The sequence below is a fragment of the Asterias rubens genome, chromosome 5, assembly GCF_902459465.1.
Source record: "Asterias rubens chromosome 5, eAstRub1.3, whole genome shotgun sequence".
In the NCBI taxonomy this organism is placed as follows: domain Eukaryota; kingdom Metazoa; phylum Echinodermata; class Asteroidea; order Forcipulatida; family Asteriidae; genus Asterias; species Asterias rubens.
In genome coordinates, this window is record NC_047066.1 from 9,184,807 (window position 1) to 9,205,548 (window position 20,742).

Consider the following 20,742-nt stretch of genomic DNA (forward strand, 5'->3'; position numbering starts at 1 on the left):
TCGACCACTTGGTGGCGCTCTAATCTCTTCTGCCAAAACTTCTGCAAAAATGGCGATGAATGGACGACATTTGCTATTTCGCTCTTCACATTTCCTGCGGAATGCAGGGATTGTCAAACATGCACAGGCTCTGCAAAGGTACTGTTTACAGAACACATCTTTAAGTTATATTTCAGTCATTTTCAATGAGTTAGCATCGGTATTTATAACTAAAATATGGTTTTGAATTTTAGCCAAAGTCTGTTAAAATAGTTCTTATCAAATCAAACACGTACAATCTGTGTCAGTGAACTCTGTGCTGTGTGTGCAGTGGTACGTACACATTGGGAAAAATACAGGAGTCCATTTGTTTATATCGCTCTTTGAGTTTTGGGGCATGTTGGGGGATAATAAGACTAAGAGGCTTTGATTGTGAATGAATCTGTGTGGGTTAGACTTAGAGCTACTACATTAAAATACAACAATACAAATACCAGTGGAACTTAGCACAACCACACAACACAACGAGGAGAATTGACGAGCAGCCAAAATAACTAACAAACTGACAAACAAAGGCACCCTTCCCCTTTTTATTATTAGTTTACTGACTGGCTTTCAAGATTCTGCTGAGCCAAATAGGCGGTAGTTTAGGAATAATGAAGGCTTTGGTTGGTTCTCTTTTTAAAATTACGTGACGACCAATTTTGTACACTGCAATAAATAATGATGTATATTTTTTTATATTTTTTTTCTTCAGACCGTACTCTTCCAGTCAAAACGAGGGATGGCTGAAAAACCTACTCCATGTCAAGAAAGTCGAGCCAGCTAAGGCAGCACACTCAGAAACGCTCACAAATAAAGAAGTTGTATATGAAATGCAGAGTAAGCAATCCTTGTTGATAATGACAGTTTTTACCTTAATTTCACGATCCAAATTATCCAATCAACAACAGGTGTTGATGTTTTTTCATGTAGTTTTGTTTTTACCATTACATCAATGTGTATTCAGTTCTTTTTTTAGTTCTGTGGGGTAAAAAATCCACAGGCAAATCACTTGGGTGGAATTCAAACCCACAACCTTTGCATTGCTACGACAGCATAATGTCTTATCAATAGTCTACCAAGCTAGCCCATTGGCTAGAGATAAGTAAGATAAGATAAGAACTTTATTATCCCAGTTTGAATGTTTTTTTGAGAATCAATGTTCTTGAGTATGCCCAGACCAGTTCAAATGAAGACCTGGAATTGCGTCTTTGAGCAGGGCAATTTTCATGTTGCAAAGGGCACTTCTTGTTGAAACTCTTTGAAGGGGCACCGATACCAGAGACCAGGGGCAACAGAGGCTGTGCCTTGGTGAATTCCAGCCCTGCTATGATCAGAAATGGTCTAAGCAAGATCGAAATGTCTTTTGGATCCTGGTCAAAATGAATGTTCAGAATGACAGTGCAAAATCACACCAGTCCCGGTGTTTTTGCTTGCAGTGTTGCACTCGTAGGCATGTTGTAGGTTTTTACACTTTTTCTAAATGTCAAATTTTTGTTTTCTCTCCTCTGTGTTTTTGCAGTACATAATATCAAACCGGACAGGATGAGAGATTATATTCAAGCATCGTAAGTATTTAATTCATTATTTGTTGGGGAAATGAGAAGGCAAAACAAAGGGCTAATAGTCATTTTCTTCTTGGACGTTCAGACCAATGCAATCCTGTATGATTTGTCTTTGAAAGGGCAAGGACACCAAGGCATTTTCTCCCTGGTAAAGGGCATCCTATGACCCAACATGCTCAAAGAGGAAATTGTAAACTTCTAATGGAGCATTTCTAGGGCACCAATGCAATGACCAGGGGGCATGGAGGCAATCGCCTTCATTGCCTCCATGAAGTATCAGGCCCTGCCATGGGGTAAATTGTCTGAAGGCGCCTTATCCACAGTTTAGTTAGCATTGTGAATACATCTGTTGATGCAGTCTTTATCTGTCTTTGTGTTTGCATTGATTTCCAGAGAGCACTGTCTGAAGAGAATTCATGAGAATCCAGACTTTCCTTGTAGATTGTTTGGCAGCTGGAGTACGGCCTTTGGGCATCAGGATCAAGCAGGTAAGCAACCTCACCCGGTCCCTCCCTACAACCCGAAAGTCCTTCATACTGTACCACTCATTTTCTCTCAGTTTCATGGTTTCAGTACCACACACACACACCTAACACACTGCTTTCCATGGGTGTTATGGGTGAGTGGTTAAGAGCAGCAAATTCAAGCTCTGGTGGTTACGTCATGCGAGTGTTGTTTAGGGTCCCGGTCATGACACTTGTGCTCTGATACTTTACTTTAAATGATTCTCTTCACCCAGGGGTATAAATGGGTACCTGCGAGGGAAGAGGTTGGTGTTGCGAATGAAAAAGCAACTATGTCCATACAGCAGCTGAGAGTTGTATACTCCATAGGGAGCTAAGGAAGATTAAAATGAATGTCACTGGCCTACTGACCAGGGCACTAATGTAAAGCGCATTGAGACGGTTATTGTGAAATGCGCTATGTAAGAACTTGTTATTATATAATTGTTAACATTATGGGGTCAGGCATACCTAGGATTGGGACATTTAACCTTTGAACATAACAAATCGTGGAAATCCACATTTTAAAATAACCTTTTTATCTTGTATCTCTTTGTTATAGTTCACATCTGGTTCTACGATACTGGTTACCATGGTGTGAAGACAATGTCAGAAAAACTATGGGAGGACAAGGTAAGGTCATCCACAAATGTAACTTCTTATAATCATCAAGACTTTATGACTATAAGGCACTGGACACTATTGGTAATTACGAGTAAAAAGTTATAAGTAAATTTGCATTTGCTTAATTTTGTTTTTGTTTTCATTTTCTAAGGAATATAACGAGTATAAGAAACTCCGAGGTGAGATGTTGATGGACAGAAGTAACTCACTCCTTCTTCCGTTCAGCTTCTGGGGAAAGCCACAACCCACGGATACAGGAAATCTCTACGAACTCAGGAGCTATCACCTTAGGGTAGGCATTAACATGATTAATATGACTTCATTTGGGCCCAATTTCATAAAGCCAGTAAGCGTACAAACCTTGCTAAGCATGGAAAATCTTCCTTGGCAAAACTGGTTACCAGCCAAAACTTCGATATGAGTTTACACTGATGCAACTGGTGCCCCACTCATTTTTTGCTTGCCAAGAAATTTGCTAAGTGCTCAGTATTTTCTGCTTAACAGCTTTATGAAATTGGGCCCAGTTCTTTATGTTCTTAGCTGGTGTACGTAGAAGGTTTAACAAGATTAACTTCAATGAATGTTTATTCCACCTTAACAGTTACAACTACTTATAGTTTAACCAACGGGCCCCAATTTCATGGTTCTGCTTAACGTAAGCAGAGAATTGGCGCTTAATGGAAGCAGGGAAATCCGCACTTCAAGCGTATTTTGGGGGTTAGCAGGGAATTTTGCGCAGCAAGGCTTGCCATGAAAGCGAAGCATCAGAGGTATCGGAGGCATCAAAAACAATTCATGCCTTTTGTGGGTGTTTTAATTGCCATGATTTTTTTTTTACAAAAATTTAGAAGTTTTGTATGGACAGTTGTTTTTTGTTGCCACGACACTGAAAACAACAAAATAACCTGAGTTTAACTGGTTTGTGTTTTCTTGTGTTTTGTTACAGCCTGGCACTTTGATAGAGTGGGCCAACAACTGGTAAGTGTAAACTAAATACAATTCAAACCATCAGAGATGCGTATTGCATGGCCTAATTTAATTGTTTTGTCTGTCACGTGTTGTGCATAATGCGTTGTGGCCAATGCCTACAAATAAAAGTACACGCCAAGCATTACATATGATTTCATAAATCTGTACTATGTCCTAAATTTTGTGTGTTGCTAAGCGATTTCAATTTTAAAATTATGCAATGCGCATGACGGACAATAGGATTTCGGGACTAAGACCAACTTATCATGTATGAAAATTATGTAACCCAATATTAAGTTCATTGCATGGACAAATAATCTTTGGGGTAAAGTTATTATAGTATTGAAGAAAGTTTGGTATCATCATAAAGTGAATAATGCTTCGATGATTTTCTCACGATTATCCTGAGTGCAACTTGTTTTTTTTTACTGTTACACCGATGTGTATTAAGCACTGAATACTCCGTACTTTCTCGAGTTGTGTGACATAATCCACAGGCAAATCACTCCGGTGGGATTGGACCTGCGACCTTTGCATTGCTAGAGCTGTAGCCGATGTTGTACCACTAGACCACCAAGCTTGCCCGATGGCGAGAGGCTGTTCGATTCCTTGGCATAGGGTACAACATGATTTAATAGATTAAAACAAAACAAAAATTTGTTTGAACCCTGAATGCATTATGGACATCTTCTGAAAATAATAGTGGCATGTCATGGCCAGTGGTTATAAGCGCCGCATTCAAACTTGGTCCCGGTCATGACACTTGTGTTCTTAAGCACGACACTTAACCATGGTTTCTGCTCTACCAGGCAACATCTTGATGGATGATACCCAAACCTACATCTGTATGTTGACTTTAAAGGGGGTAGTAACCCTCTTTCAGCCCAAGAAGTGTGGCAAATGGAAACAATTATTGATTGTAGCCCACACCTTGAAGTTGCCTTGTGTGTGTGGTGACTTGCATTAAAAAAAATAAAAATAAAATTAATTTATAAAAAAAGGTGTTGTTTGGTGTTAGGTGATGATGTCATGGCGATATACCAGTTTGTGGGTGAAGACTGAAAGTGTGTGAGCATATTATGTATATTGGTCTGTGCCAAAATCTCTCTCACTTTGTTGGATGCCAAGTTTTAAATAAATGATACAATATTTTTTGTCTCACAGGAAAAATGGCATCAAACATCGACGAGAGCATAGTGAGGCAGTAGCCGGTCTCTTTACACAAGTTGGAGATCTCTATTTGGTGCATCACATATGGGGTAAGGTTATGAATATTAACCCTTCCATGCGTTTGACAAAAAACTTCCATCTGCCTGCATGAGACCCACTGTATTTTAATGCGCTCAGGAAAATCTTAATTAGCCTGGGTAAATAAAGCTATTACCAATATTGTTCATGCCCAACACCTTTCAGAGGGTCTAGGGATAAGTTGGGAAACAACAAAAATAAATTAAAAACATATTTGCTAATAATCTCAGATTTAACCTCTTTTGCACTGTCTGAGGGGAGGGTTAAAGGGTTTGGGTAATTTTTGTACGACACAAAACACAAACGTTCGCAAATTTATATTAAACTTACACGGCTTAAAGATAATGACAGTAGAAAGTTTCCCTTAAAATATTAATTGCTGAGGTGCTGCAGTTTTTGAGAAATTAGTAAAACAGTTCCCGAAAATAATTGTTTTGATTATTTCATGAGTCATTAAACACTAATACTCTTTCTAAGCATGTTTTGTGTCCCTCATCTGTTTGGCTTAAATGCCGGTTAAATTATTTCTCAACTAATATCTTCTTTGATCAAGTACTAAACCTCAAGGGAAACTGACTGGATAAACTTGGAGTTGAACAAAAATAAATTGACTAGAGCGAGGTTTGAACCAACGATCTTCGCTTTAGCGTGCTGACGTTCTACCAACTAAGCCATATGTGCTTCTTTGATACTGATCAATAAGCTACAACAGTCAGTTCGCTGCAAGTTTGACAACTTTTTTCATTTAAGACCGCTTCTCAAAATCAAAAACAGAACAACCATCATGAATCTTTTATTGACTACTTTTTTTTCTTCAAATTTCATAAAATGATGGAAAACATGTTGTTGTGCTTTTTTATCCTTAGCCTACCCTGATCTGCAGACCAGGAAGGAAATCCGTGAGAAGGCATGGCAGAACCCAGGGTGGGACAACTGTGTAGCCTACACAGGCAAGTATTTAACCAAGCAACTAAAGTTTTTTTGACTTTTTTTTTATGCAAGTCGCCAGACACACAAGGCCTGAAGGCCACTTCAAGGTGTGGGCTACATGTACAATCAATTTTTTTCCAGGGGCCGTTGACACTTACTCCTGGGGCTGAAACATGGTTTAAACCCCCTTTACAGTCAATCTACGGATGTAGGCTTGGTTATCATCCATCAAGCAACTAATAAATGTGTGCAAATACAAATACAAATCAGAAGCCTGGCTGGTAGAGCAGAAAGCACTACCTCCCAAACTTTACGAAGCAATCCTGGTTAAGGACACAAGTCTTGCTTAAGGACACAAGTGTCACAACAGGGACCCAAACGCACACTCTGCTGATCAGAAACAACAGAGCTTGAGTCCATGAAAATAGAGAACATTTTTATATAGCAAAGGTTTGCAGTAACACCATGTAATAATTAGCTCTAAATGAGTTGGGGATGTTAGGGTGGTTCTGAAAGAACCAGTGGTTTCAACCAGACGTTTCGATCAGTATGCTCTGATTGCTTGTGGAGAAAGCTGGACTCTGCTGGAGCTGCATAATTTTTTAGAAACAAGCTTGCATAATACAGTTTTTGAGAGCATACTGATCTAAACGTCGAGTTGAAACCAATGGTTCGTTTCAGAACCACCCCATATCCTTTACTGCGAATCATATTTCAACCATGCACAGTTTCAATTCCTACTTAACATTTGTTTTATGTATTGTTTGTACAGTTCCTCTGATCCGTAAGATGGAATCTCGAGTAATGATCCCCTTGCCGTGCTCACCACTTCAGTGAGAAAAAAAATCAACAACTCCTTCAAGTCGAGCATGAAGAAGATACCATGTTATGAACAAAAAGGAATCTAGTCAGTAGAGTGATGACTTTATATTGGAGTGAGAATTTATTTAGAAATAACGTTTCAAGAAAAATGGCTCCGGTTTATCTGAATATCAGATTTTTACCGAGTTGTTAGATTATGGTGCAAGTTTTACTTTCTAAGTTCAACACAACTGTTCTGCTGTTTGTGAATCTCCGGATTCTAAGATGGAGTGTGACTTAGTTACGAAGTTTGAGATACTTGGAAAACATTACAAATGTTTTGTGGGTGTTTTTTTTCACAGTAAAACTGGATTTTATGGCGGTTGCTTTCTTTCGATTATAAATCATTGGCATTGTAGTTCACTTTCGGTGAAACCACTGGAAATGATGTGCTTGTTTTTACATCATCAGACTTTCCAACGCTAGGTGACAGCAGACTTACCGGGTAAATTTCTATTGTTTATGTAGTTCTGAACATGCGCATAATTCTGAGAACAATGGATATACCCGGTAAGTCTGCTGCCACCTATCGTCCCAGAAAGTCTCTCATTGGCAGGATTCCTAGAGGGGAATTTTTTTCTTCTAAGATTCAATCCAGGGTAGTTTGACATTTTCCACGCAATTTGGCTAGAAATCCAGAGTAATAGGGTACATGGAATTTTCAAGATTAATTATTATTTGTTTATGAATACAAAACAGTCCATTGGCATTATCAAGTTTTTAAAAATGGTGTGTTCATTGTAAAAACACCGTCGATAAGATTAAAAACCCAAGAGAGGTTTGCAAGTAACACCATGTGAACATCTCTTTTCAGTAGTGGTTCTGAGAAGAACCATTGGATAAATAATCGCATATTTGCCTCATATTATAAAGATGGACATGGTAGAAAACTTCCTTTGTAATGTTTTGATTGAAATGCTATGGTTATAAGAAACAAGCTTGACATGTTACAGATTTTTGAGAACTGAGTAAACAATTTGTTTTGATCTTAGATGTCCAAATTACCAAATTGTCAAATTGTCCGCTCACACAGCGACTCACAATGTATGATCTATAACATTGCAGCAGTTTGGTTCTATTATGTAACAGATTAAAGGCAGTGGACACTCAAAAGGTAATTACTCAAAATAATTGTGGGCATAAAACCTTTCTTGGTAAACAGTAATGGGGAGAGGTTGATAGTATAAAACATTGTGAGAAACGGCTCCCTCTGAAGTGACGTAGTTTTGGAGAAAGAAATAATTTTCCACGAATTTGATTTCGAGACCTCAAGTTTAGAAGTTGAGGTCTCAAAATCAAGCATCTGAAAGCACACAACTTCGTGTGACAAGGGTGTTTTTTTCTTTTATAGTTATCTCGCAACTCCGACGATTGATCGCGCTCCAATTTTCACAGGTTTGTTATTTTATGCATATGTTGAGATACAACAAGTGAGAAGACTGGTCTTTGACAATTACCAATAGTGTCCACTGGCTTTAAACGAATTAATTAAATCTTTTTGAATTATGTGAGTTTAGTGTTACAGCAAAAATAAATATGTAAATAAATTTCTTGTCAGACCGAGAAATGAAAACAAGATTTTGGCATTAAGTTTTTCCTTCAGAAATTAATTAACAAAACTATGAAGTCAATGCTGTTTTACAAATTAAAGATGCTTTGTCAGTTTTTTGGCCGATTTGGCCCAAAAATTTTGATTTAAAATTCAATAGGTATTTTGATGGGGGTCGAGAAAGTTACAAGCTTTCATTTGAGCCATTGCTCGAAAAAGTCCGCCAATTATTAGTAGCAGTGAAATAAAGTGCTCAAAATTAGTTTTTGTCGGTATCTCGACAATATGTCCATGACCAATTCTTATGTGTTTTATAAGAAAGGTTTTAAATTTTCGTCATGGTTCCTGACCATTAAAAGTAAAAGTTTCGTTAGAGCGGGTGATACTCTTAAATACCATTCACTCAAAAAAATCTATTTTTTAATGTTTGGGGCCAAAAATCTGACATAGCATCTTTAAAGCTCAGGATGACCTTAAAGTTCATTTTCAACCTGAAGTTTTCTTACATGACTAATACCACTTCAACGTGTTTAATATTTTAATGTGTCAATGCCAATGATTTATTGAGTCATCCCAGCAAGACATAACATCATTAGGATAACTTGATTAATAGTGGCTTCTTGTAGTGCGCAAATCCGTCACTCAGTGACACTCGAGGTGCTTTTAACATTAATTGTTTTCCTGTAAGGTACATGTATATGGGACTATGTTTAAATTATGGGACCTACTCCTTTTACAGTACATATCACCATGTAATGGTTTACAAAGTGCTGTGTTGCAATATGCAGCCAATCAAACCAGGAACACCAGAACGAAACCTCTTCTCTTTTCGACAAGTGCACTGGGTTCATTTAGGTGCGTTACACAACAAACATGTTTTGTTACCACTTTCAAATTATTGGAGCATACCTCTAAACCATTTCAAACAATGTGCAGTTAAAACAAGCAACAGTCTTAGTTCTGGTTCAATCATCAAAGGCTTTTAAAAACATCACAAGTCCATCGTTTAATTATTTCATCAGATAAAATTGATTACACATTCTTTTTTGCATTATACTATTATTAATAAGGCCATTCTGAGTTGCTGGCCGCAACTATGGCTAGGACTGTAGAATAGGGTGTTGCCAAGGATGTCTATACATCAATTCATGATGATGTGATGATCCAGCGGTAGCTGTTCCTGCAAATTCGAGTATGACCTCATTTTTACAATTTCTGACAATCAAATCATGACTGTGATGTGTTTGCAGTGTCAAAAAGTACAAACGTTGTGTGAGAGGGGCATTAAGGTCAAATTCTGTTTTGTGCACTGCACTTCTTTTTCAGATCAACTCCTCATGGGAAAAAAAATAACTCACTTAAAGTTAATTATCATAAACATTTCTTGATTAAAGGTAATGGGGAGAAGTTGATAGTATAAAACATTTTGAGAAACAGCTCCCTCTGAAGTGACGTAGTTTTTGAGAAAGAAGTAAGTTTCCACGGATTTGATTTCGAGACCTCAGATTTAGAATTTGAGGTCTCGAAATCAAGTATCAGAAAGCGCACTGCTTCTTGCGACAAGGGTGTCTTTTCTTTCATTATTATCTCGCAACTTCGACGACCGATTGAGCTTAAATTTTCACAGGTTTGTTATTTCATGCATATGTTGATATACAGCAAGTGAGAAGACTGGTCTTTGACAATTACCAATAGTGTCCACTGTCTTTAAATATCTAATGTGATAAAAGTACATGTATCTACAACAAAATTATTACTGTAAATATTTTGAATTACCCCTGTGGTTATAATTTCTAACCGATAGTTATATTTAACAAACTTGAAAATGTTAAACTCAATAAAATAAAAAGAAAATGTTTTTCGAAAAAAGGTTAGTTTCCGATGTTTTCTTATGATCAACAGAAGTAAGTTAACAGGTCCAATATAGTATCGACTCTTAAAGTCAAAGCGTACATTTGGCATGTTTGGTGTCACAAACCCTTTGGTTGTTTTAATTCTACTGTCTGTTACTAAGGGAATAAATATGTGCTTGGCCGGTTTTAAACACTGTTTAATACCGGTCGCAGTCTGGATGCGATAATTACTCGAGCCGCTATGAAATGGTAAGACCCTCTGGTAAAAACTCCTTATAACATTGTATAAGGAGATTGGCATGTGCGTAATGCGAGATGTGGCACAGGTGTTCCAGCCGTTGCTCTCGACCAATAGGAATGAATAAACTGTCTTTAAGCACAGGTGCAAGCTTGCGTGTCACGCCCATATTTATACACTTCTGGCTGTGGTTATATCATCCGTTTAAACACCCCCTCGTGATGTCCTCTCAAACAATCATTTATGAATGTTGATTATAAATACAGCTTACCTTTTAATAGTTGGTAGCATTTTTGAGGTGTTGCCAACAATCTGGAGCGGTTTATGTCCATGCAGGAAATATAATTCGTAATTGGAATACACAATCTGAGAAAAGTTTCATACTGAACCGTTTCTCTGATTGAAATATTGAACCCCTCTCTATTTTTTTAATATTTGTTTTATAAACAAAACAAGGTTTAGAATTATGTTAGTATGACATCTAATGGATAGACTTTCACCATCTCTAGACTCAAATTGACATTAATAATAACTTCCTACATAATAAAAAACTAACATATAAATTTCCAGCTCAGTAACCTATCGCAAAGAAACCCAAATTCCAAAAGTAAAACTGTATGTACAAACCTTTTAAAATTATCAATATCAAAAGAATGCCAGTTATTTAGGAAAGAAAACAAAGAGCTGTACAAAAACATTTACAAAGTTTTGATGTTAACAAAACATAACATGCAATTGTTGCCAAATATAAATTGTACCCAACTGCCCAAGGTGAAAGTTAATGTTGAAATGCAAACGTTACAGCATTTAGAAATTGTTCCAACTTTTATTCATAATTTTCTCTTTAAAGTATTTTGTAATGAATTTTACAGTGTAGAGGATCACTGGTAACTGGATAATGAAGGGAGTGGCTCAAAAGTCGGAGTAATCAGAAAAGTTATATATTGATCAGATACATGTAGGTATTCCAGCTCTCACACATGTATCGTTCCTTTGAACTGCCAGAACGTTCCATTGGAACATCAAAAATACTAAATGTGCAAATTCACTCCTGTAGGACTGGTCTCGTACTTCAGCACAGTGATGCAGCCTAGAGAAACGTTCTTGCTGTCCAATGGATTGCAGGCATGTGCCCACGGGAACACTCTTGTGCACCTAGAACATGACCGACTTTTGAGACGCTTTCATACATGACCGACTTTTGAGACGCTTTCATACATGACCGACTTTTGAGACGCTTTCATACATGACCGACTTTTGAGACGCTTTCATACATGACCGACTTTTGAGACGCTTTCATACATGACCGACTTTTGAGACACTTCCTAACATGACCAACTTTACACATGCACCCCTGTTTAATGAGGAAGAAGGCATAATGGGGGTCTCCAAATTGGGAATTGTAAATCTCTCAGTTTGGAACTCTGGGCATTCTAATAAGCGATTGGCAAAGTTGGATCTGAATACTGTCTAGTGCAATGACTTGCTTAGTCACAAATTAACGCTTCAATTAATTCCTTATACTATTCAAAAGAGACAGTTGCTATTGTCACAGGAATCGTTGCAAGCTTTTGCGCAGTTACAAAAGAGAGGACAAACACCGAAACAGAATTTTGAAGGAATGTTTCTAGCACAGGGGTACAAGGCTTTGCTCATCAGGGCCCAATTTCATAGCTGCAGTAAGAACAAAAATTTGCTTTTGTTAAATGTGCTTTTCGTTAAGCTGCACAATGAAATTGGGCCCTGGAGTTGCTATACAAAATCTTTCCGCAAACCATTGACATAGCAACTGTCTCTAAAGTCTGAGACATTCAAATTAAACAGTATGAGACTAAGCAAACCATTGTACTAGACAGTACAAATCTAATTTGCAATATGGTTTCTGGAGAACCATCGAGTTAGCTCCCTAAAAACCTTGGGCCTCCAAACTGGGGAACATTGAGTCCCCCAACTAGGAAACTTTGGTCTCCCAATTGGGTTCCAATCATTATGAAAATATATACAAATTACAATTTCAGTATTAATTTATTGCCAACTCCATGTCATAATCACCTTGTACTGACTGAGTGAGAGGAGTGCTCTGTAACTGTTGATGATGACTCGGGACTTGACCGTAATCAGATATCACTGACCCTGGTAACGGAGTACATGTACCATCGTTAGTCTGGATGGTCACTGGTATAGGACCACTGATTGTCTCCGGAATGGCACCTGGAGTGGAGGGATTGGGAACTTGGAACACTGGGATGTTCATGGTGGACAGGTGTTGAGCTATGGAAGCAAGAGTCGGGAGATCGGACTCAAATCCCCCTTCTGCCACTATATTCTGGACAGTCTGATATTGAGTGTCATCTGCTTGTACCACATCTGTTACCAGTGGGAGCTGAGCTGTGGTTGCACTCTGCAAGTCCATCTTGATGTCTTCCGTTGGTGGCGCTTTCGGAGTTGCTCTTTTCCGGGGAGTTTTTCCATTCTTGTGTGTTTGCATGTGGCGATCGAGGTTGCCAGAGATCAGGAAGGTTTTGCCGCACTGCTCGCACTGGTAGTCCCGCTGATCCTGGTGCCACTTCACGTGAACCCTCAGGTTGGTCCTGGTGCGGAAGGCTTTGTCGCAGAGGTTACACTTGTGCGGTCGCTCATCCCGGTGCATCATGAGGTGTAGAGTCAAGCGGTGACTGCGGTTGAACGTCTTGTGGCAGATTTCACACTTGAAATCCCTCTTGTCAGTGTGGAGGCACAACATGTGCTCCTTCAAGTTGCCTTTAGTCTTGACTCGCTGTCCGCAGATGTCGCATTGGAAGGGGCGACTGTTATTGTGCGTTGGCTTATGTGCGGTCAGGGTACTCTTCGTGGCAAAGCCTTGCCCACAGATGGAGCATACGTATTTATTTTTTTCTTCATGTTTAGACAGCATGTGATAAGTCAAGCCGCCCTTTCGATAAAACACTCTATCACAGATGGTACACTTGTACTCGACATCTTTTGTGTGTAAGTTGCGATGACGGTTCAGGAGAGAACTGTGAAAGAAACCCCTGCCGCAGAACTCACACTTGTAAGGCTTCTCGGCACTATGGCACTTGATGTGCGACGTAAGACTATACTTATCAAAGAATATTTTGCCACAAAACTCACAGGTGAACTTGATCCCCATTTCTTCGTTCTTGTGGCAGTTTAGATGGCGCATGAACGTGTTTCTGAAATAAAATTCTTTCTTGCAGGTGCTACAACTGAAAGCCGGCTTCTTATTGTGTCTTGAGTTCATGTGTTGTTTCGCATAATATAAGTTCAGAAAAGTTTTATCGCACTTCGTGCATTTGTAGTTACCATCGGGGTCAGGCTTCCAACAGGGTCTCCCCCTTTTCTTGGGGATCTTTTGTTCCATTTGTTTTGGGTTTGGATTCTTTCGCGACCTCCCTTGTTTCCTGGGAGACTCCCCAATGGTCTCTTCAGCTGGTTCCTCCTCTTTATCGTCTGTCCTAGATGATGTATTCCCACCATCATCGATAATCTTTCTCGGTCTACCCCTTTTCTTTTTCGGCTGCTCTGCAGTCTTTTGTGTACCTTCCAAACTTTCCATGTCGAATTCTGCCTCTTCATCGTCTTCACTGTCATCTTTGTCCTCCTCATCCGCCTTCTCTTTGTCATCATTATCACTTCCCGTCTCATCTTGGTCGACTGATTTGGCTTCCTTCCCATTTAGCTCTTCCTTGTCATTCTTCATGTTTTTACCTTGACTTGACCCATCCTCTGTTGCCTCAGCATGACCCTTTTCACCAACCTCCCCTTCATCCTCCTCATCCTCCTCCACATAAATGCTTTTTTCTTTCATGGCCAATCTTCTTGATGTGCGTTCTGGCGTTTTAGATGTCACTCCTCTATCAAGCGCACTTCTTAGAGATCTACGAGATTTGACATCTTGAGCTTTACTTTTTCCCGTTGAGTGTACCTTGCTTCTTGTCGAAACACTTGTTGCTTCGACAGTATCCCCTAATGGGTACAGTTTATCAGTCTTCTTCCTAGCTTGTTTTTTTGTAAGGCCATGTTTTGCAGCAAAGTGGCGTGACAGCACGTAGCGCTTACAGCACGTCGCTGAACAAAGGTCACATGTAAAACCAGCATCACTCTTTCGAGGGTACGACTTTTCTAATTTGCTTCTGACAACCTTAATTAGGAGCCCATGAAATTCAAGCAAGTGCTTTGATAGTCTTCCCCGCACGCTGAACCTACTCGTGCAGAGATCACAGGCAAATTTGGCACTTTCAAGCTCCAGGCGCCGTTTGTTGGCAATCTTTTCTGATTTCTCAACAGTCATGTCATGCAATGACACCATATGGTTAACAAGCTTCTGACTTTCATCAAAATTAGAGTTACATTTAATGCAGTGATACTGTCCACTGGGAGCCACCTCCTTGGTAACAGTGTATTCTTGCTGCGCTAATTTAACAGCTTCACAGACGCTACTTACTGCTTTCTGTCGAGAGAAATCATGCTCTTCTATCAGATGAGTGCGGAGCTGGATTCGGTTTTGGAAATACTCCTCACAAATTTCACATTTCATCACCTTTGGGGATGCCTCCATGCCAACTGCTTTAGACGAGCCGGATTTTTCAGGCGTCGGAACTGGTTTACTCGGCAGTTCTGGTTCAGAAGTCTCAAGTTCGTCAAGGATCCTCATTGCCTCAGTTATATCCGTACCGTGTACAGACAAGAGATGGTCATACAGCTTCGCCTGAGGCTTGAAATTTTCCCCACAAGTCGGGCATCTTCTCACACGGGAGCGACCGCGCGTTTTCTTTGTGACTTCGCAGTGGCGCAGCTTATGGAAGTCGAGCATCACGGTAGAGCCAAGATCTTTATGACACTTGTCGCAGGAGGTCTCTGGGGTTGGCTCGTCGCTATTGTTGACAGTGTTCTCCTTCTCGCTGCCATCATCCTGCTCGACCTCAAAGCCATCTGCCATGTCATCGTCACTCTCTTCTTGCTGGACTGGGATACTGGCAGCCGGGAAGACTGGTGGTGTTGAGGTTTCCTCTGGTTGGATGATGTCTTGCACAGTTTCAGCATTGGTCTGTTTGTTCTGTTGCGCCTCTGTTGGTGAAAAAACAGAAAGTCAAATGACAATTAAACAAAGCAATTTCTTCAAAATGTATGAGTTTTGGAGGTAACCTTTTCAAGGTGGGATTAAATGAGTGTCTTATTTACACTGTGTCTCACAAAACACAGATCCGGTAATGTTTCCCCTATGTGGTTGTCTTTTTTTTTACCAAAGGGGATGGACCCTCTGATATTTTTATTTAAATTTAATCTTTCAGAAAGAAATGCCTTTAACTGTATTTCTGCAGGGCTTGGAAAAATATGCCTATCATGATCATACCTCGTGCAGGGGATAAAAATTAACAGTGTAAGTACATGTGTAAACTCCAGGGTACAAAACATTCACTGGTCCACTGACTTTCGCACTTGGCCACTAACCCCACAACCAAACAAGTCCTACAGTCTAGTGCTTTCCATAACACAAATCAGAAGAAGATTTACAAGTTCTTCAAATTTCAATATTTTCGAAAATTAAAGCAATTACAAAGAAAGATATGCACTTTGGTCACGTAAAACTTACTGAGCTACAACCAATTAAAGGGAAGGAGCAGGCTTGGTAATTGTCAAAGACCAGTCTTCTCACTTGATGTATCCCAACATACATGACATAAGCAAAAAATAACGAGCCTGTGAAAAATTGGGCTCAATTGGTCATCGAAGTTGCGAGAAAATGATGAAAGAAAAAACACCCTTGTTCATGTTGTTGAACGAATTTGTGTGCTTTCAGATAGGAATAACAGACTTCTGGCTAGAAGTCTTTTATTATTTGAGTGACAAATTACCTCTTTCTCAAAATTTATGTACTTCAGAGGGAGCCGTTTCTCACAATGTTTTATACTATAAAGAGCTCTATATTACCAAGTAAGTTTTTATAATAATATTTGTTTCGAGTAATTACCAAATGTGTACCTTCCCTTTAAAGCAATTACAAGGAAAGATTGCACTTTGGTCTTGAAAGTAAAACTTACTGAGCTACAACCTCTGTAAACAAGGGGGGTAGAGTATTCCACAACTTTGGAGCAGCAAAGAACATGTACATTATGTGCAAACCTCAAGGTAAACAAGCAGTAACTTTTTAAAAATGAATGTGAAATTTAAAGGAACACGTTGCCTTGGATCGGTCGAGTTGGTCTTTGAAAAGCGTTTGTACAATGATCTACACAAATTTGCCTTGAAATTGCGTGATTTTCCTTTTACTTTGCGAACTAACACGGTCGGCCATTTATGGGAGTAAAAAATTTGACTCCCACAAACGGCCGACCATGTTAGTCGATTTCGAGTGATTTTTGTGTGGATCATAATATTCTACTTTTAAAATATGTTTCTAATCCTATGCATTTTATAACAAACGTTTACAAACTCGACCGATCCAAGGCAACGTGTTCCTTTACTTGGCAACCAATGCAGTATTGTGCATTATATCATATTGTTCTGTGTACAGTTGTGCCACATACATGTACTTCACAAACCAATGCAGTTGAACAATTTCAAATGGTTGGTCAACTTGTTGGAAAATGTGGGCTGATTAAAGCACCAAAACAAAAAGTAACTTTTAAATAGTTTGTTTAATTTTGTTTAATTTTCTTACCGACGTCAGTTACAAAAGTGTATCTCTTCTCTTTAACACCATCTTCACTTGTTTCCACCTCCACAAATAAAACACCGAGTTGGGAGAGAAGTTGGACAGCTATCTCACTATCTGAAGAACAAAAATAAATAAAAAATCTTGACACTAAAAACTATTTGCTCCTTGAGTGATTAGGGGCCATTCAGAGAAGTTAAAATTTTATAAACTTTCGATTTTATTTCAAAATTGTTTTGAAGTTGATAGAGTCCTCATTATTTATCATTGCTATTCATGGTTTATTAAAATACTGCAATACAGCTGTTAAAAGCCGAAGTGTACAGTTTAAAAATAACAGTCAGTTAAAATATGACAGATATTAAACGCGAGTGGTGAAAGCATGACCAGTTTTCAACTATACCTAATGTTAAAAATGTGTAATATGCAGTTGTATTCACTGCCCTTCCAGTGCACAAATTTCCAACATCTAAAATATTTTTTAAGTTGTTCCCCAATAGTGTATTATCCATCACAAATACCATCACATAGCAATTTATTCAAGCTTCTCCCTATGAAACTGGGCCTTCTGGACCCAAATTGCCCAAGTTCTGTCAAAGCACGCTGAAGTGAAATGAAGTCTGTATGCTTTTTACTTGATGTTCATATTTTAGTTTTCAAAGCTCCACTGTGCAATCTAAAGAAATTCAACAAGTTAAAAGAAGATGATTTTGAAAACTTAATTCCAGAAAAAAAAGAGAAAAAAAAAACAAAAAAACAAAAAACATACAAAACGTAATTCACTTGTATCAACCAGCAATGTACACGCATCGGCCCTGTTTTTGCCCTTATTGCTGTACACTAGCCTGTGCATAGGGAAGAATCCTTAATTTTTCCACAAACCCCTTACCATCTTCAGATGCAGTCTGAGCCTGGATTCTTGCAACCAATCGAGTAGTCTTGTTGATCAGAGTATCCAGAACTCTATCCAGCTGACTCTGCCTCCGTAAAGACTCCCAAAGCAGCTGACAATCTGGAGACAAAAATACAAAAGTGTAAGAGAGAGAAAAAGTACGACAACACAGGTAGGCCCAAAGTTTTCTATGAACTTCTGTTAAGTTTGTACCACATCCTTGATACATAGACCTACAAAATGCCCCCTTTTCCTTCCCACAATGCATTTTGACAATTGAAATGAAATGTTGCAAAAAAGGTTGAAAGAAAAATGTCCAAATTGAACATTCATGGTTCATTGACATCGAGTAAGCCGCATACAGCAACCCGTGACCCTGCCTGATGTGATTGTTAATCACGTTATAAATGAAACTGGCACTCGTATGTACTATTTATTTTTCAGTTCTGCAGTTAGACCTGTTTTTTTTATTATTGTTATGGTTTATTTATTAACTGCACTGGCGGCCAAGCAGGGCGAAAAAGTACATTTACAAGTAAAAATAGTTTGTTTAAAAAAATATTTTATATTACAGACTAGTATTGATAGACTAGTTTGGTTATATAAACTTTTTTTTATGTGGGTCACACTAAATACCGACAACTCTGTAATAGAATTGTCCAAGTACGTCGAATAGACAACATGGCGAATATTTCCGTTCGTTACTAAATTTGGGGTGAAAAACACTTTTTTACAATTAAAAATACAAATGTTTCAACAGTTTGAAAGTGATTTAGATGCATATGACTCGTGTGCATATATTTAACGTTGACTTATGTTAAAATGTTCTGTTAAAGTGCATTTAAAAATTGTTGTTGTGAGTTGTCAGTATTTAGTGTGACCGTTTTATGTTTAATATACTGATTGAAAAGTGATGGCGCTGTTCCATTCAGTGACACTCCAACACTGCTGACTCATGGAGAGGTAGCCCTTGATCGAGATTCACACAAAACTGTAAGAATGTTTACAAGTTTTATGGTAAGGGTCTACATGTCTGTCTGGGTATGTTCGTAGTTTTGTCAGGTCGTCAGGGTGTAGTTGATGAACATAATGAGAACCAGAAGAAAAACTGGTTGACAATTGTGTCAGTAAGTGGATTTGTAAGAGAGACTGCGAGGATATTTTTCAGATCCTCTCTTTCTTTTTTTTGTAGGTTATTTTAAATATTGGCCTTTTTGTAATAATACATTGTACGCTACACTAGCCATTCTTTGTAGTAGTAGGCCCTATTTGCTGTTTATAATATGAATAATATAATTCATATTTACGTTGAGGCCGAGTACAAAAAGAAACATGTTTAGCGTCCCCGCCCGCTTCCTTTTAAGAGGCCGCCTCTTTTTTCCAAAATTCATAATGAAAAAAGTGATATATTTTAAACGATCTCAGCTAAAACAATAATAAAGTTTTGCCTGGATGTCTTGTAGTACATGTTGTACAAGTTGTACAACACGTTTCGTTTATGTATTGTGTGTTTGAGCAGTAGAAAAAACAATGGATTTTGACATTTTAAAAAGAAGGCCATCTTGAAATAAAAAATAAAAAATAAAAAGCCCTCCTCCTTCCTTTTTTTGAGAAACCTGGACGCTAACATGTTTCTTTTTTTACTCGGCACAACACATTATAAAATTAATAAAATATAATATAAAAAAAATTAAAATAAACAAATCATAAAATTAATAAATGGGCTTATACTTACAACTTAAAATTAAACTTGATTTTATATAAGGTTTATGACAGTAATGAGTAAGTAACAGTAACACTAACACTGTATTCAGTAACACACAACACAATGATTTATTATGTAATTTTAATATAACTATAATATATTATAAATTTATTGTTATTTTATAAAACAAATATGATCAAATCAAATGAAATGCAACGCAAATCAGGATAATTTTCGAGAAAATCCAGTGAAACTAAAATTACAAGAACAAGGATTTACTGTTGAACAAAAATGAAAAACACCTTTTATCACGAATTGGATGCAGTTTGGGTCCTCACAAATTGATGTGCACTTTTTGTTTACCTTTTGAATTGCCAATCGAGTTCGATGTGGTCTGCATTTCATCATCAACATGCTCATCTTGATTTGTAGATTCTAGTTTCACTAAAGAAACTGAAAAATCAGGGTCATCCATCGCACTAGGCTTTGCAAATATTGGAAGCAAATAGCGAAATAGCGGGGGAAATTTTAACGACGCGATTAATTTGATAGAAATTGTCTGGTAACTAGTGTTCTTTATGACTTCTATGGTGGCTCAGCAAAAGTTCGTTGGTGACCAGACTAATGGACAAAAGACAACTCGACCCAAACTCGACCTGTGCATGCTATTAACCACCTTTGGCGGGCGGGGACGGATAGTTGGGGGAAGGGGAACACTTTTGAACAAATTTCTCCCATGCAGTTTCCATATTTTCACTGAAAAAATGAAACAGATTGAGTAAATATAATGTTCTAGGGTTAAATTGCATGTACCAGGATTTTATTTTCTCCACCCCCTCCCCCCCTCCCCCCCCCCCCAAAAAAAAACCTCCACCTCAACTTCATCAGTTAGTATAGCCTTAGTCCAAGAGGTAACTATCTCATACTCGTAACGTAACGTAATAATAATCAGACATAGGGTGCGCTTAGAACGTCTTGGAACCAAGGCTACTGTCAGTTGTGCATTGGGCAAGTGACACAAGGATTCGCTCGACCCCCGCGTATGTTCTAGTGATGGTTTTGAGCAGTGCTATTATTTGCTGGGGCTAAGGTTGGTTGCTTGGCGTTT

The 20,742-nt window shown here is 38.4% G+C and overlaps 2 protein-coding genes across 2 annotated transcripts; one reads left to right on the forward strand and one right to left on the reverse strand.

Moving 5' to 3' along the window:
• The first annotated feature begins 49 nt into the window (after nt 1–49).
• LOC117290976 (protein NipSnap homolog 2-like) lies at nt 50–7,883 on the forward strand. The gene is made up of 10 exons (XM_033772567.1): nt 50–138; nt 737–861; nt 1,544–1,589; nt 1,980–2,074; nt 2,652–2,722; nt 2,865–3,005; nt 3,660–3,691; nt 4,847–4,941; nt 5,797–5,880; nt 6,633–7,883. The coding sequence occupies exons 1-10, from the start codon at nt 50–52 to the stop codon at nt 6,695–6,697; spliced, it is 843 nt and encodes a 280-aa protein (XP_033628458.1). The 3' UTR covers nt 6,698–7,883.
• Nucleotides 7,884–10,614: 2,731 nt separating this feature from the next.
• On the reverse strand, nt 10,615–20,183 carry LOC117290251 (zinc finger protein 91-like). The gene is made up of 4 exons (XM_033771546.1): nt 19,998–20,183; nt 17,927–18,049; nt 17,044–17,154; nt 10,615–15,449 (listed from the first exon to the last, which is right to left on the reverse strand). The coding sequence occupies exons 1-4, from the start codon at nt 20,107–20,109 to the stop codon at nt 12,382–12,384; spliced, it is 3,414 nt and encodes a 1,137-aa protein (XP_033627437.1). The 5' UTR covers nt 20,110–20,183; the 3' UTR covers nt 10,615–12,381.
• Between the last annotated feature and the right edge of the window lie 559 nt (nt 20,184–20,742).